The sequence below is a fragment of the Bubalus bubalis genome, chromosome 19 (genome assembly GCF_019923935.1).
Source record: "Bubalus bubalis isolate 160015118507 breed Murrah chromosome 19, NDDB_SH_1, whole genome shotgun sequence".
In the NCBI taxonomy this organism is placed as follows: Eukaryota; Metazoa; Chordata; class Mammalia; order Artiodactyla; family Bovidae; genus Bubalus; species Bubalus bubalis.
The window spans coordinates 23,091,089-23,108,483 of record NC_059175.1 but is presented as its reverse complement, the minus strand read 5'-3'; the positions used below and the strand labels follow the sequence as shown (position 1 = coordinate 23,108,483).

General features: G+C 42.9%; 1 protein-coding gene across 3 annotated transcripts in view; it reads left to right on the top strand.

The window, feature by feature from the left end:
* Positions 1–17,395, top strand: part of IL31RA (interleukin 31 receptor A) — a 72,693-nt gene that overhangs the window by 47,648 nt on the left and 7,650 nt on the right. For all 3 annotated transcript variants that reach the window (XM_025270520.3, XM_044932416.2, XM_044932415.2), the window contains exons 7-13: positions 665–744; positions 4,409–4,625; positions 9,874–10,056; positions 11,035–11,136; positions 11,962–12,108; positions 13,990–14,130; positions 16,775–16,868. In XM_025270520.3, the coding sequence (XP_025126305.3) occupies positions 665–744; positions 4,409–4,625; positions 9,874–10,056; positions 11,035–11,136; positions 11,962–12,108; positions 13,990–14,130; positions 16,775–16,868 (964 nt within the window). The remainder of the gene's footprint in view (positions 1–664; positions 745–4,408; positions 4,626–9,873; positions 10,057–11,034; positions 11,137–11,961; positions 12,109–13,989; positions 14,131–16,774; positions 16,869–17,395) is intronic.

Genomic DNA, 17,395 nt, shown 5'->3' with positions numbered 1-17,395 from the left:
TTAGGAAAGATTATTTCTCTGCTTCTTTCTTCTTTGATTTTTTGTTGTGCTTTATAACATTGTAAGTGTGTGGCTTCATCTCTTTGGAGAGTAGATATGGCATAAATTATATATAAAATCTCTTTAGCAGTTATCTATGTTATTCCTAGCTTTCATGTATGTGAGTGGTAGAGGGCAGGAGATGTCATATACCAATCCAGATTTGAGTGATAAATTATATTACAGTTGAATCTGTTGTAGTTTTATTTTAGCTTACCTTAAGTCATCAGATCCAAGAGCAGTTTTATTTTATTTTTTTTATTTTTGCCCTACATGATTATGGTTTTATTTTTTTCACAAAATACAAAGCTTTTTACCACATTATAGTAGTGTTCTAATACAAGAAAATCCCAACATTTTCATTGCAGGGGAGGAGTGATTTATATATAGGATATTAATGTTATAGATCTTTTGTTCTTTTTGACTTTTGGTTGATTCTAATCCTTCAACCACAGGCATGAAGACGTCACTGCAACGAAGTCTTCCATTCTCCACCTTACTCCTGTTGGCCCCCTCAAGCAAATCCTCCCCAACGGCATTTTCTAAACAGACAGCCTCACTAATCTCACCATCTGCTACAGCTCCCTTCTGTCTCTGCTGAACACCTCACTCTTATTCTTTACAGCTCCACATGGCCTGGATCTATGGAGAGTCCTGAGATCAGACAAAGTGGATGGAAAAAGGCCTGTGCAGCTGTTGTTGAAGGTGACCTCTCTCTGGGTTATTTATTTATAATTCTGTGTAAAAGCCTTGGTCTCTTATACCTCTAAGAAATGTGATCATGGACATTTTACCTCCTTAATTTCCTTCCCTAGAGGCTTTGATGCCCCAAATCTCACAATGATTTCCTATCTCAGAAAAGCCCTGTATGTCATTTTGTAGATGTCCTGAATGTGCAATACAGACCCTGAGCCTTCTTCTTTGATCTGAAATGTTAACACTTGGAAATGTTAACACCTGGGACAGGTACCAAGTGTAAGTGTAAGTGCGGGAGGCACCTTGACCTTCTGGAGAAAACCGTCGCTGGCTGGCCTTCACTCCAAGGCAATGTAAAATTATATAGCCCCCACCCCCACACTGGAGAAGAGTGCTGGCTTGGGGGTGAGCTTACTAGTGTTCCTTAGGTCATTGCACAGGTGCCCCCCAGAGCACTGGGATAGTGGGGTGCAAGGATAGAACAGGGGCCAAGTGGTCCTTTGTAGGATGGAGGCCTCGGAATGAGGAACAAAGGAGGAGCCAGGTTAGTACAGAGGACACGAAAGAGGGGATGAGAGGTGATGGTAGAAAAAAGGATAGAAAAGGAGGGGAAGAAGGAATCAGTAGGAAAGGAAAAGGGCAAACAGAGGGGAAAAAACCAGCCAGAAAATAGGAGAGAGGAGGTGGGGGAAAGAAGAGAGCGAGAGCAGTGAGATGCCCCAATTCTTTGGTGTGTCTCCAGATTTCTCAGGAAATACTCATTGGGTTAGCTCATACTTGCTCAAGTCTGGGCAAGTTTCAAATGCTCTTGAAAATGGGGAAATCACCCTGCTTTTTCCAAATGACATTCCATTCCCAGTTACCTTAGGGTTGGAGCATCCTTCTACCTTTCTCCTCTCCCCACCCCGAGGACAAGAAGGACACCTTCAGTGGCAGCAGGCAAGGGAGAACACAGCCCGTGGTGTTGGGAAATCTCCAAGAATTGATCCCAGATGTTGTCGAGTTCTTTCTCAGTCAAGTGTGGAAACGAATTACTCTGTCAACGTAGTTCTGAGAAGGAAAGTGAACCAGGGCACATCCTGTGAGTGGCCAGACACACACAGGTCAAGTAGGCCAACCTGTGAAGTAGGTGAGATGGACTTGGACGCCCTTCTTCTCCCCCTCACCTGGGGACTGTTCTTCCTTTTGCTTCCGTAGAGTTTTCTAAGAACTAGAGCTGCTTAAAAAAGAATGAGCTAAAATCAGATCGTGGTGATGACTGCACAACTCTTGACTATACTAAGAGCCAGTGAGTGTCACACTCCAAAAAAGTGAATTTTCTGGCATGTGAATTATATCTCAATAAACTATGATTTTATTATAAAAAGAGAATGAGTTATCATGAATGATAAATGCCTCCCAGTCATTAGGAAGATTTTTAACTGACTTCTTACGTCATGGGAGGTGTAAAGGAAATTCTCAAACCGGAAAGACAGTCGGAAAAAGTGACTTCTGAAGTCCTTCTGACCTTATATTCAGTCATTCTGCTCATCTCTGTGTGTTATCAGTAACAGAAAGAGAAAAACAGGAAAGCCCTCTGATTCCTGAGAAATATTCAGCATGCTGATCTCTAGCAAAACATGGGCTCAGGTTCAAGGCTGAAAAAAAGAGGTTGGCCTGGAGCCCCTGGGGTCACCTTCATTTCTCACCAAGGATTTGGTCTGGTAGGGTAACCTTGAATGTTCTAGTCCTCTTAGCTGGAATGTCTGGTTGGGGAAGCTAGCTCTCTCCTTGGAGAGGGTGGTATGGAGATAAAAGGACAGGGCACTCTCCAACCCCTGGAGGTTTCCAGGAAAGAAATGACCCAGGGCCAGAACAGACTTGGGATTGGCTCAGAGGAAATACCTCAACTTTTAAGTTTATGCTTCTCTGTCCATTACCAATATCCATTGAATCATAGGAAAAGCAAAAGAATTCCAGAAAAATGTCTGTATCTGTTTCATAGACTACACTAAAGCCTTTGACTGTGTGGATAACAACAAATGATGGAAAATTCTCCAAGAGATGGGAATATTAGACCACCTTACCTGCCTCCTGAGAAGCCTGTATGAAGGTCAAGCAGCAACAGTTAGAACTATACATGGAACAGCAGACTGGTTCCAAATTGGGAAAGGAGTACGTCAAGGCTGTATATTGTCACCCTGCTTATTTAACTGATATGCAGAGCACATCATGTGAAATGACAGGCTGGATGAAGCACAAGCTGGATCAAGATTGCCAGGAGAAACATCAATAAACTCAGATACACAGATGACAACACCTTTATGGCAGAAAGTGAAGAGGAACTAAAGAGCCTCTTGATGGAAGTGAAACAGGACAGTGAAAAAGTTGGCTTAGAACTTAACATTCAGAAAACTAAGATCATGGCATCTGGTCCCATCACTTCATGGCAAATAGATGGGGAAACAATGGAAACAGTGAGAAACTTTATTTTCTTGGGCTCCAAAGAGCCCACTGTGGATGGTGACTGCAGCCATGAAATTAAAAGATGCTTGCTCCTTGGAAGAAAAGCTATGACAAACCTAGACAGTGTATTAAAAAGCAGAGACATTACCTTGCCTAAAAATGTCCAGGTAGTCAAAGCTATGTTTTTTCCATTAGTTGTGTATGTATGTGAGAGCTGGACAATAAAAAAATCTGAGCACTGAAAAATTTACGCCTTCAAACTGTGGTGCTAGAGAAGACTCTTGAGAGTCCCTTGGACTGCAAGGAGATCCAACCAGTCCATTCTAAAGGAGATCAGTCCTGGGTGTTCACTGGAAGGACTAATGCTGAAGCTGAAGCTCCAATACTTTGGCCACCTGATGCGAAGAGCTGACTCACTGGATAAGACCCTGATGCTGGGAAAGATTGAGGGCGGCAGGAGAAGGGGGTAACAGAGGGCAAGGTGGCTGAATGGCATCATTGACTCAATGCATTTGAGTCTGAGCAAACTCCAGGAAAGAGTGGAGGACGGGGAAGCCTGGCATGCTGCAGTCCATGAGGTCGCAAAGAGTTGGACGCGACTGAGCGACTGAACAACAACCTCTCCCATTTAAGACAGAGAGAAAGATGCTGCCTAAAGGAATAAGGAGTGGTTTGGTTGCGTTGGTTTGGGCATCATGCTAGTTTAGCTTTGTGGAATTAGACTTATGTCAAGGGTTGATACCAAGAGACAATTAAGAAATCCCCTCTTCTGACATTTGGAAGGTTAACATGGCACAAGGTATGTTACTCATCCCAGAGGGATCATCACATGGTTATAGTTTAGCTGCTGCTGCTGCTACTGCTGCTAAGTCGCTCAGTCATGTCCGACTCTGTGCAACCCCAGAGATGGCAGCCCACCAGGCTCCGCCGTCCCTGGGATTCTCCAGGCAAGAACACTGGAGTGGGTTGCCATTTCCTTCTCCAATGCATGAAACTGAAAAGTGAAAGTGAAGTCACTCAGTCGTGTCCGACTCTTAGCGACCCCCTGGACTGCAGCCCACCAGGCTCCTCCATCCATGGGATTTTCCAGGCGAGAGTACTGGAGTGGGGTGCCATAGTTTAGCACCTAATAGTTAATATTACCTCCCATCCCTGATTCCCACCATTTATTACTGTCTCAGTGACTATCTTTGCTGTTAGCAGTAAATTTTGTTTCCTTTGTGTTCAGAAGGCAAAAGGAACCCCAGTCCTGGAGAAAGTACTTGGTTACAACATACGGTATTTTCCAGAAAACAATACTAACCTCACAGAGACAATGAACACTACTAACCAGCAGCCTGAACTGTACCTGGGAAACCAGACCTACTGGGTACATGTGATTTCTTATAATTCTCTTGGGAAATCGCCAGAGGCCACCTTGAGGATTCCAGCTATTGATGAAAAGCGTGAGTATGACATAAACTTCTTGTTTAGATGCCTAACCCCATCTGATATGCCAAGGAGTTGTCCCTATCCTCTCAATGGTTGCTGTTTTTTTAGCATCAAAATGAAAATGAAGTAAGGACATTTTAGGTTAAGGTGGGGAGATCATAATCTTCAATTAATTAATGAGCCTCTTGAAATACTTTTCTTTTGGAATAAAGCCTGTGTTGAAAATCAGAGATTTCATAAATCACACGAGACACAGTCATGAGCCTAGAAGTTCTATGTGCAGCGTGTATTTGTTTTATTCTGAGTGAATATAAGCTGGATTGAGCATTATAAAACTGTCAGATCTGCCATGTTTATCCTCAGTGGCTAAAAGATGTTTTTCAAAATCTTCACTTCACATTGCTGACTATATCCCAGTCTTGATTTGTTCCCTCTCCCGTTTTCTTCCTTTTCTCCCTCCCATTTGACTACCTAGTTAGGGATATTTCTAATGTTAATTTTTGTTGTTGTTCAGTTGCTAAGTAGTGTCTGACTCTTTGCAACCCCATGGACTGCCCCATGCCATAGGCTTCCCTGTCCTTCACTTTCTCCCTGGAGTTTGTTTGGGTTTGTGTTCATTGAGTTGGTGATGCTATCTAACCATCTCATCCTCTGCCACCCTCTTCTTTTGCCTTCAATCTTTCCCAGCACCAAGGTCTTTTCTAATGAGTTGGCTCTAATGTTTATTCTTGCCAATAATTGCTCATTACACCTTTAATTAAGTAATTTTTAAAAAGTTACTACTTTCATGCAAACATATTTTATATCCTGTTTCAGAATAAAATAGCTTCTTTGAGTCTTGTTCAAGGAATTGCAGGCAATCTATTTCCTCTTCCTGGCTTTATTTTCTCTATAGATCTTATTGCTGTTGTTTAGTTGATAAGTCATGTCTGACTCTTTTGCGACTCCATGGGCTGTAGCCCACCAAGTTACTTTATCCATGGGATTTCCCACGCAAGAGTACTGGGGTGGGTTGCCATTTCCTTCTCCAGGGGATCTTCCTGACCCAGGGATTGAACCCTCGTCTCCTGTGTCTCTGCAACAATGTGCAGGAATGGCAGTGTTGCTTGCAACAGAGGCCTGCAAAACCTAAAATGTTTACTATTTGACCCTTTACAGACCTCTTTGCAGTTCCCAGTCCAAGACATCTAAGAATGTGATGTTTTACAGAATTTTGTTTAATAGAGTCACCTGGAGAATAGTTATAATAATAATTGTAAGCTTAACAATCATTAGGTATAATCATCCAGCATTGTCCATTAGGATATGTCAGACATTGTGCTAAAATGATATGGTTCAATCTAATTTTAGCCTCAAATGACCCGTGGGATAGGTGCCATCAGGTTTACTTTTTAGCTGATGAAGCTGTGATTCAGGAAAGCTTAGTAATTTGCCCAAAGATCTCTCAGGTGGGCTTTAAGCACAGGTCTACATGATTCCAAACTTGTCCAATATATTTTATCCAGAACCGTGGACTTAGTAAAGTGACTTAGAAATCTGATCACAGCTGCTGTGTGACACTGAACGATTATTTTCCTCTGTGGACCTCTATTTTCCTATCTTTCAAATAAAGAATTGGAATAGAAACACCTTCAGGTTCCTTTTGGCCCCAAGACAAGAAGCTCTGCTTCTAGGAGACCTTAGCCAGCAGACAGCTGTGGAGTGGTCTGAGGCAGGACATGGCAAAACATGGCCAACTGTCCGAGGAGGAGGTTGGTGCTGAGTTGAGGTGGGGTTCAAGTTGGGCGAGGATGGTGGGCAAAGATGAAGCACTACTAGCATCTGAGAATGGTATTTGATGGGCCCAGAGTGACTGACTTCATGCAAATTGTAAGAAATTAATGGCTTTTGCAGTCTAAGTCCCTTTCCTCTTTTCTCAAGAGGGATCTATTTCCTACCACATCTGGGGGTGTATTGTGTTTGGAGAAGTTGCTCATAAAGTGATTATTGAGTGATGGAGGCAATTAGTCGACATTCAGCAGAACAATGACTTGGAAACTTCTTTCAACAACCCTCAATTCTGCCCAGGGCCTTTCATCTTGCTAGGCTGACTTATGGCTTATTCCACACCCTCTGTGGTCCAGAATCTGTGCTTATTTCTTAACTCTTTAGACCTGACTTCTGCTCCTCAGAGTTCCAATGCTGCTAAAGAGAAAGAGTGTGTGGTTTAGCAATCAACACGCACTTCCAACTTCAAGTTGGGATGTTCATGCAAGTGGTTTATTAATCAGAAAAGGAAGGAAGGCCAGGGAAGAGGGGGAAGAGGAGGCTGAGCCAAAGATGCTGATTGATTTTCCCAGATCTTCCCAACAAAGCACCATAGACTAGGTGACTTCAAACAACAGAAACTCAACTGCCTCATTGTTCTGCAGGCCAGAAGTCTGAAAATCAGGCATTGGCAAGACTGTGCTCCCTCAAAAACTTCCAAGGGAGGATCCTTCCTTTTTATTCCAGCTTCTGGAAGCCCCAGGCTGTCCTTGGCTTGTAGCAGTATAATTCTAATCCAACTCATTCCTCACATGACCAGCTTCCTGTGTGTGTCTGTCTCTGCATTCAAATTCCACTTTTAAGGAGACCAGTCACACTGGGCTAAGGACTCTCATCTTATTTTAGCTACTTACACCTGCTTTCCAAATGAGGTTACATTCTGCAATACCAAGAATATCTTCTGCAGGCACACAATTCAACCCATAATGGTTCGATCTGAGTTGACAATCCTGGGGAGGGTGGTTCCAGCCTGACCCTGCACAGGAACTCTGAAGTTTGTTACAGCTCAAAGTTATCCCAAGCAGGCAACATATAAAGACAGCAAAAAGGCATCAGAGGGGATTGGTTGGCAATTTAGTCTCTAAGTCGTGTCCGACTCTTGCGACCCCATGGACTATAGCCTGCAAGCCCCTCTGCCCATGGGATTCTCCAGGCAAGAATACTGGAGTGGGTTGCCATTTCCTTCTCCAGGGGCTCTTCCCAACCCAGGAATCGAACCCTGGTCTCCTGTATTGCAGGCAGATTCTTTACCAACTGAGGGGATCAGGGAACACTAATGTTACCTGCTTCAAGGGGCTAAGTTTCCAAATGCTCCAATAAGGACTTTCAGCTTGACTGCAACAGTGATTAAGGATGCTTAGAGGCTGTGAGCAGGGAAGGGTGGGGAGTAGAGAGCTGGGACGCTAGGCCTTAGGTGGGGTTGATTTCCTGGCTCTGTGCTGCTTGCCCCACTCTAGCTTCACAATTTCCCCATGTCTCAGTTGCCCTTCCTCAGAGCTGCCCTTTCAAGTTGACAGATTCTCTGGCCTTGCTTCTAGACCAGATGCTGGAGTCTCTCATAAAGGCCCAGTATGGGGAAAGGACTCCTTTCCCATCAATTGTGACCTTCAAAAACAGAGGCTCCTAAATACATACACAACCCTCTGGGGCTTGTTGTTGTTGTTGTTTTCCTTTTATTTTAAATTAATTTTTATTGGAGTATAGTTGATTTTGGAGAGGGGAGCTTCCTTGGTGGCTCAGATGGTAAAGAATCTGACTGCAATGCAGGAGACCTGCGTCCAATCCCTGGGTCAGGAAGATTCCCCTGGAGAAGGAGGTGTCTACCCATTCCAGTATTGTTGTCTAGGAAAGCCCATGAATAGAGGAGCCTGGTGGGCTACAGTCCATGGAGTCGCAAAGAGTTGGACACGACTTAATGACTAATCTACACACAGTTGCTTTACAGTGTTGTGTTAGTTTCTGCTGTACAGCAAAATGAATCAGTTATACATATTCACATATCCCCTCATTTTTAGATTTCCTTCCCATTTCTTTGGCTTCCCTGATAGCTCAGTTGGTAAAGAATCCTCCTGCAATGCAGGAGACCCTGGTTCGATTCCTGGGTCAGGAAGATCCCCTGGAGAAGGGATAGGCTACCCACTCTAGTATTCTTGGGCTTCCCTAGTGGCTCAGCTGGTAAAGAATCCGCCTACAATGTAGGAGACCTGGGTTCAATCCCTGGGTTGGGAAGATCCCCTGGAGAAGGGAGCAGCTACCCACTCCAGTATTCTGGCCTGGAGAATTCCATGGCTACAGTCCATTGGGTCCCAAAGAGTTGGACACGACTGAGCAAGTTTCACTTTCCCATTTAGGTCACCACAGAGCACTGAATAAAGTTCCTTTTACCATAGAGTAGGTTCTCATTAGTTATCTATTTTACACATAGTAATGTATTTGTTGCATAGGCATAGCAGAATTTAGTACCCCCTGGCCTCTTATGCCAAATCTCTATACTTGCCTAAGTTTCCAACTTCAAGAGGCATTTTGGCTTTTTTGAGGGACTCCATCTCCCCTTCTGCCCTCATCCAGGACCATCTTTGATGTTTATTTAAACATGCTTCCTGTGGATTCCAATTCTAGAGGCTCAGGGTTGTTGCAGGTGGTGAGGAATAGAAGAGGGGAAAGCCACATGCTGTGGTCTTCTGAGCCCCACTCCTTCATGCCCTCCTTCTCCTCCTTCTCTCCCCACATCTCCAGTAGTCCTCTCTTCTGCATATCCAGAACATTTTCAATAAAGGAACTCTCTGATTCTGATTAGATCCCAGGTACTAGATTTGAAGCCACATGTTCAACTTTTCTACTAAAGAACACTGTGGACTGTTTCCCCACCTGTCTTTTTGCTAGGTCTGCAGGGAATATAGTCATTTACCTATTGTCCACATCTAGGTGCTCCAGTTGAGTGTGTCTATATCCTTCTGCAGCAGACACAATTCTTCCTACCTGAAGATGGGACTGCATAGACAGGTTGTATAGCACCAGTTTAGATGGTCGAAATTTGAAGCCATCACCCTGGTATGATTTTAGGGTCACCAGCTTCCAGCTTCCCAGTCACAAAATTATAGATGCCTGGAATTCTACCTTTAGAGATCCATTCTTTGTCTCAGGCTTACTTTCCTTTTGACTTGCACAGACCCCAGAGCTGCCTGGTAATTCTTCTTAGTCATCAACTGTCTAGTAAGATTCTCTGCTGGCAACAGGCAAATTTGGGGAAGATAACAAAAGGCACTTCATCAAATAGTAAGAGTAAGGAAAAGGGATACAATAAGAACATTACAAACAGCGTCCTAGTGGAAGGTGGCAGTGGAGATCCTGAACTTTGACCTTCTTTACACTTTGGGCAGTGAACAGATGTAAATGTGGTTGGTGCATCTGGAGGATGAGTTTGGTGTTGTGAAGCAGCCTTTTCTCTCCTTTCAGCGTTCCAGTGCATCGAGGCCATGCACACCTGTCTCACTCAGGACCAGCTGGTGGTGGAGTGGCAAAGCTCTGCTTTGGAGGTCGATACGTGGGTGGTGGAGTGGGTCCCAGACTTGGACACAAAGCCCTTGGCCATTTCCTGGGAGTCTGTGTCTCACACCAGGAACTGGACAATCCAGCAAGGTAGCCAGTGCGGACCCCACAGGTTCTTGCTGTGTAGGGTTCACTTTCGTTTTCACCAGTTTTAAAATCCTTAATTTTGGCTTCATACCTGTAAATTGTGAGTAATAGAATTTGACAGGCTAGGGCAAGCTTAGTGATGTGTGCTTCTTGGCATTTCCTGGAATGCTGGAATAAGAAGCCATGAGCATCAGCTGACGTGTTTCCAGGTGGAGAGCACCATCTTTGGTGGTGGACACCCACCATCAGAGAGCTCTTCCCAGATACCATGATCATGTGGATGCAATGTGGAAATCATGTGATTGTGTGGAAACACCAGACTTTGTATCACATCTGTCCTACTCAGGGTGCCTCCTGTTTAGGTTCTAGGGCCCTTCCCCAAGTGACTGATACAGAGAATAGCCTTCTTTTCAAGAAAGTCCCTGCTCCATATAAGACACATAAGTGAGGCTTCACTCTCCCAGTCCTATCACTCTGACCATTTTTTAATTCTTAGCAGCATCTATATGAAGAACTATACTTATGTAGGGATGCAGACAGACAGAAGAGCTAGAATTTATGGTAGCTGAGTTCTCTAGGGTGATATGCTATTGAAAGAAGAATTAAGTTTATTCTGTGGTGCACCCCCAAATGATGTAACAAAATCAGTGATGAAGGAGAGCCTGGATCTCTTACTTCTCCTTTCCTGGGTGGCTCAACCATTTTGTCAGAGTGGTGCAGGTTTGGTTCTAAGAATTAGTTTCAAAATGTTAGAACCAACATAGATATTAGAGACCATCCAACTTAAGTCCCTTATTTTCCAGATGTGGAGACGATAGGGAAATAAAATATCTTCCATAAGTCATAGGTCATAAGTCTTAGTCTAGCATTCCTTCTTCTATGCCGTGCTCTGCACCTAATGCTTCTTTCTCCCTCCCTCCCTCCTTCTCTCTCTTTCCCTCCCGCTGCCCCACTCCCTGCCTACCTCCCCTTTTTCTACAGATGAACTGGAACCTTTCTGGTGCTATAATATCTCTGTGTATCCAATGTTGCAAAACCGAGTTGGCCAGCCATATTCCATCCAGGCTTATGTCAAAGAAGGTGGTATGTATGGACAGGGTTCCACTGGGCAAAGGCAACTCTGGGGCCTGTCCATCCTTTACCCAAGGCTGCGAAGGCCTGCAGCTTGTTCACAGTTGCTTTCGTGCTCATCCGTGCTGCACATTTAGCTTGTAGTAAGCTATGTATACTTATTACAGTTTGTAGTAGTTGACACAGTTGTGGTCCAAGTATGGAGTCACTGAATTTTAAAGTTGTGGTGGACATTAGAGATCATCAAGTCCAAGTCCCTCATCTCACAAAAGCAAGGTTCAGAGAGGTGAACCAACTTGTCCAAAGTCACAAAGAAACAGCACTAACAGCTCTATAATCAGAAAAGACCAAGAGGGGCCCTAAGAGTTAACTGTAACTTGGAGATGCTATAAAATTATATTTGATTGTATAGCAATAAGCAAAGGTTTTATTGGTGAACCACTCAGACTTTGCTTCTACCTTTTTGGAAGTTAACATCTTCCAGATTCAACCTTAGGAAATATATCCTGTCACTCAAAGATAGCTCACGGAGGCATAATCTTCAACTGTTTGACAATAGCTATTTACACGTATGGATGAGAGAGCTGGGTGCCAAATTAGTGAGAGGTCTATGAGGAAGTACTCTTTCTCTGGTCTTTGACTCTGTTTCTCTTCCTGTTTGAGAGGTATGATTCCAGACAACAGTTTTCTCAAGACAAATTGATTCATCATTTCCCTACTCTGCCCCGCCTCCCACCCCCAGCACTGATTACAGTTTGAGGACTGGGCAGAGACTTCGTAGGGGAAGGACCTGCTGGGGTGTGATTCGGTGTTCATTTGTCTCCCCGTCATATAAAGTTCCATCAGAAGGTCCCGAGACGAAGGTGGAGAACATTGGTGTGAGGACAGTCACAATTACGTGGAAGGAGATTCCCAAGCGTCACAGAAATGGTTTCATCAACAATTACACCATATTTTACCAAGCTGAAGATGGAAAGGAATTCTGTAAGTGAGCTTATAGTCAAGCTGAAAGAACCCAGAGCCCCAGATAGATGCTGCAGATAGACCTGCTATCGGGGTAGATCCTGTGGTGGGTGCCCTTCTATTTTATAGGAATCACTTAACTTCCTTGAGATTCTATGAAAACAGAGTCAAGGGTGTCCATCTCTTGAGTTTTTAAGAGTCAAATGAGATTGAAATGACTGTACCTGAGAGTCCTGTAGGGACCAGAGAAATTGATACAATTTGTGCCCATCAGGCTGTGAACAGTGGGCCTCCAGGGAGCTTCTTGACCTTTACTCCAGAGTGGGACATGCCTAGATTAAAGGCTAGAGGGGACAGACCCTGTTTGGTGGCACTTGCTTCAGTGAAGGACCCTTTACAATGGCTCCTACCGTCCACTGCCTTTTTCTTCATCTACAATATTGCCTGACATCCTCAGTTGTGGGCTAGGCCTGGGTTTCTGTTTAGGCTAATTTTTTTTGCTGTTATGGTAAAATACATATAATGTAAATTTTACCACTTCAAACGTGTGAAAATATACAATTTAGTGGCATTAAGTATTAAGCATCCACAATGTTGTAACCATAACACTACTTATTTCCACTCCAAACAGAAACCGTGTACCCATCAGTCACTTCCTTACCCTTTTCCCACAGTCCATGGCAACCGGAAAACTCCTTTCTGTTTCTATGGGTTTACCTATTCTGGATATTTCACATAAACAGAATCATACAATATGTGACCTTTTTTTGGCCTGGCTTCTCTCACTTGGCATAATGTGCTTAAAGTTTATCAGTGTTGTAGCATGTATTAGCACCTCATTCCTTTTTATGACTGAATAATATTTTATTATATCAAGAAACATTTTTTTAATCCATTCATCAGTTGATAAAACATTTTAGCCACTGTGATTAATGCTGCTGTGAACATGGGTGTATAAATATCTGTTTGAATCTCTGCTTTTAATTCTTTGGGGGTATATACTAGGATTAGAATTGCTGGGTCATTTGGGAATTCTAAGTTAACTTACTGAGGAGCCACCAAACTGTTTTCCATAGCAGCTACACCAATTTACATTTCCACCGGCAATAAATTAGAGTTCTAATTTCTCTACATCCTTATCAAGACTTGTTATTTTCCATTTTTAAAAAGTGTCGCTGTCCTAGTGGGTATAAAATGCTATCTCAATGTGTTTTTTAAAAAATATATTTATATTTAACTGAAGGATAATTGCTTTACAACCTTGTGTTGGTTTCTGTCATATGTCAACATGAACCAGCCATATCACTGTAGCTTTGATTTGCACTTCCGTAATAACTAATGATGTAGAGCATCTTTTATATGTGTTTTTGGCCATTTGTATATCTTCTTTAGAAAAAGTCTTTGAGTCTCTTTGTTCATTTTTAAATTGGGCTGTTTGTCTTTCAGTTGTTGAGTTGTTAGGGTTTGTTTTTTTTTAAAAAAAAAAAACATTCTGGATACAAATTCCTTATCAAATGTATGATTTGCAAATATTTTTTTCTCATTCTGTGAGATTTTCACTCTCTTGATAGTGTCTTTTGATGCACAAAAACTTTTAATTTCGATGAAGTCCAGTTTAATCTTTCTGCTGCTTCTGTGCTGGTGTCATATTTAAGAAGTCTTTGTCATATTCAAGTCCATATAGATCTACCCTGTGTGGTTTTCTAAGCATTTTATAGTTTTAACTCTTATATTTAGGTCCTTGATCCATCTTAATAAGCTAATTTTAATGGATAGAGAGATAGGAGTGTGAGATCGCCAGGCTTGGAAGCACAGGTTCCAGTGCTCTTATTTGAGCTCCAATAAAGCACAGTTTTCACTTGGGTTTGGCTGTGGTGTTTGACTTCTGTATTTTTCCTTTAGCCAAGACAGTCAGCTCCAGCATCCTGCAGTATGACCTGGAGTCCCTGACACGAAAGACCTCTTACACTGTTCAGGTCATGGCCAGCACCAGTGCTGGGGGAGTTAATGGCACCGGGATAAACTTCAAGACATTGTCAATTAGTGAGTACTCCTTTAGTCCCTGGGAATGTCTCCTTGGTATTTCCTTTAGGCCAGTCATAGATGGTGTTTGCCAGGGGCAAGAGTAAGCCAAGTGAAAGGGCGAAGTAAGAAGAACCATTTGTTCTCTGACTCACTGGCCTTCCAGGAAAGCATATGTGTGATGGGAGGGAGAGCAGAAAGATTGAGAGCTGAATTTGGAAAGATGGTTCGTTTTGCTTCTTCCTCAGCGGTGGCCCCAAATCTTCTTAGAGAGGAGGGATCAAGTTAATGCCAACTTTATTGACACTTCAAACCAGCCCCACCCGAAGACTGTCCCCAGTTCACAGTCGTCAATCCCTGTGTGTCAAACAAGGAAAAACCTTGCACCATTGACCCACTTAATGCCACATTTGTGGAGTCTTTTGAGTAAGAAAGTGCATAATATGTTCTAGTAATCAGATTTTATATTAAAAATGGGAGCAAGAAAAATTAAATAAATACAACAATAATGTAAAATATAATGTGATTCATATGATGCTTGTGGGGGCTATTCAAGAGGGAAAGAAGATGGGCTGAGAAGGGAGATGAAGGAGAAAGAAGGAAGGAAGATGAGAGAAACAGGTTAATTTTTCCAAGTCTTTGAATGACAGATTTGATTGTAAGTATATACTAACACTGTTCTTAAAAATGAAACTTAAAAGTGAAGGAATATTGCAAAATTTCAATAAAAGCTAGAAATAGTCTAAGTATTCTTGGAAGTCCCTTGTTTATCATGTTTCCAAGAGAAGAAAAGCAGTTTATGGTTCTAGAAAATGTGGGTACAGTATGTGTTTCTACACAGAAAACACGTTTGTTTTTTATTGACTGAAACATTGTCTTTAGGGACTTCTTTTTTGATATTGCTCTTTAAAATTTTTAAAAATCATGTTATATTTTTACAACACTAGGCACAAATTGCATTATCTGGTGGAATTTCTCTAGGGGTCAACTTGAAGGCAAAAGTCTACCTTGGAGACTAGAAGTTTCTTACCTTTGGTTCTTATAGATCTCCCTGCTTCTATCATTGATCCTCTACCATCTGCTTTCCACACAGCAGCCAGAGTTTAAAATCCTAGACGCCCTGCTTAATCCAAACTCCTTCCTATAGCTTTTAGGACCCTTCCTCATCTGTTCCTTCCTGATCTCACCTCCCACCACTTCCCAATTATGTTCCCATTTATGCTCCTGAATCTGCTCTTTTTTCTGCCTGGAATGCTTTCCCCAAAATGAACATGGCTCATTCCTTCTCATTATTCACATTACCTCAAATTTCACTTCTCCCAAGAGCCTTCCTTTGCTACTCTATCTAAAGGTGCTAACTCCTATCCTACTTTACCCTAGTTATTCTCTAATAACAAAAATAATTTTTAAAATACCCATTTTATCTGAAATAATCTTACATTATTTATTGTCTGAATTCTTGTACCAGAATGTAAACTCCATGAGAGTAGGGATTCCTGTGTTTCTTGCTGTTTATTTTATTACTCAGAATAGTGTTTGCCAAATTATAAGTGCTCATAAAATGTTTATTAAATGAATGAAATTGGAGGATGAACCTGGGGAACATAATTTGTCAGTATTATTCAGGGAGAGGAGAAATGAAATGATTTTGAATTAAATTGAAAGAAAATTGACAAGGAATATGTTGCTAAAACTACTGGTTCATTTCAGTTCTGTTCAGTCGCTCAGTCGTGTCCGACTCTTTGCGACCCCGTGAATCACAGCGCGCCAGGCCTCCCTGTCCATCACCAACTCCTGGAGTCAACCCAAACCTGTGTCCATTGAGTCGGTGATGCCATCCAACCATCTCATCCTCTGTCGTCCCCTTCTCCTCCCGCCCTCAATCTTTCCCAGCAGCAGGGTCTTTCCAGTGAGTCAGCTCTTCGCATCAGGAGGCCAAAGTATTGGAGTTTCAGCTTCAAAATCAGTCCTACCAATGAACACTCAGGACTGATCTCCTTTAGGATAGACTGGTTGGATCTCCTTGCAGTCCAAGGGACTCTCAAGAGTCTTCTCCAACACCACAGTTCAAAAGCATCAATTCTTCGGCACTCAGCTTTCTTTATAGTCCAACTCTCACATCCATACATGACCACTGGAAAAGCCATAGCCTTGACTAGACGAACCTTTGTTGGCAAAGTAATGTCTCTGCTTTTTAATATTCTGTCTAAGTTGGTCATAACTTTCCTTCCAAGGAGTAAGCATCTTTTAATTTCATGGCTGCAATCACTATCTGCAGTGATTTTGAAGCCCAGAAAAATAAAGTCAGCCACTGTTTTCCCCTGTTCCCCCATCTATTTGTCATGAAGTGATGGGGCGGGATGCCATGATCTTAGTTTTCTGAATGTTGAGCTTTAAGCCAACTTTTTCTCTCTCCTCTTTCACATTCATCAAGAGGCTGTTTAGTTCTTCTTCACTTTCTGCCATAAGGGTGGTGTCATCTGCATATCTGAGGTTATTGATATTTCTCCCGGCAATCTTGATTCCAGCTTGTGCTTCCTCCAGCCCAGCATTTCTCATGATGTACTCTGCATAAAACTACTAGAAGGAAATATTAATCTTTGATTTTTGTCAAGAAAGTAAGGAGCTCAGCCTACTACTGACTTTTGTTCTCCTTTTCCCAAAGGTGTCTTTGAGATTTTTCTTGTAACTTCTCTGGTTGGAGGGGGCCTTCTTATTCTCATCATCCTGACGGTGGCATATGGCATCAAAAAGCCCAAGTGAGTTTGGAGACAACAATGTGGGCCCTCGAAATCAGGGATGGAAATGGGGTAGAAGGCACAATGGGTGGAAGAGGGCACTCTGCCATTTAGGCATGTTCATTCATTTTTTGGTTTTTCACATAGCTACAGAATTTATCCTGTGCCTTACACTGTGGCACATTGGAATTCTAACTGGAGCAGAGGACCTCCACCCCCCACAGTCCCATGCACCAGGCCTAGGACTTTTTGAAGCCAGGGAAGTGCCAGCTGCCTCACAGTCTTTATCTGCTATGTTCTGCAATTGAGACTAGAGGAGACTGGGGAGAAGATCCTCTCTCTCAGTGTCTAGTGGGGACCACTGGCAGCAACAAAGGGTCTCCAGGTGGCCAGCTTCTCTTCTAGGTAGAGTAGGGAGCAGGGTGCCCATGGCGTTGGAGCACTGGCTAGCACATGCCCAGCATAGACTGGTCCTTACACAGTGTTGGAGGGCTGGCTGAAGGCCATTTGTCCTGCCTGCTCTGGCCACTGTAGGGAAGGAAGCCTGT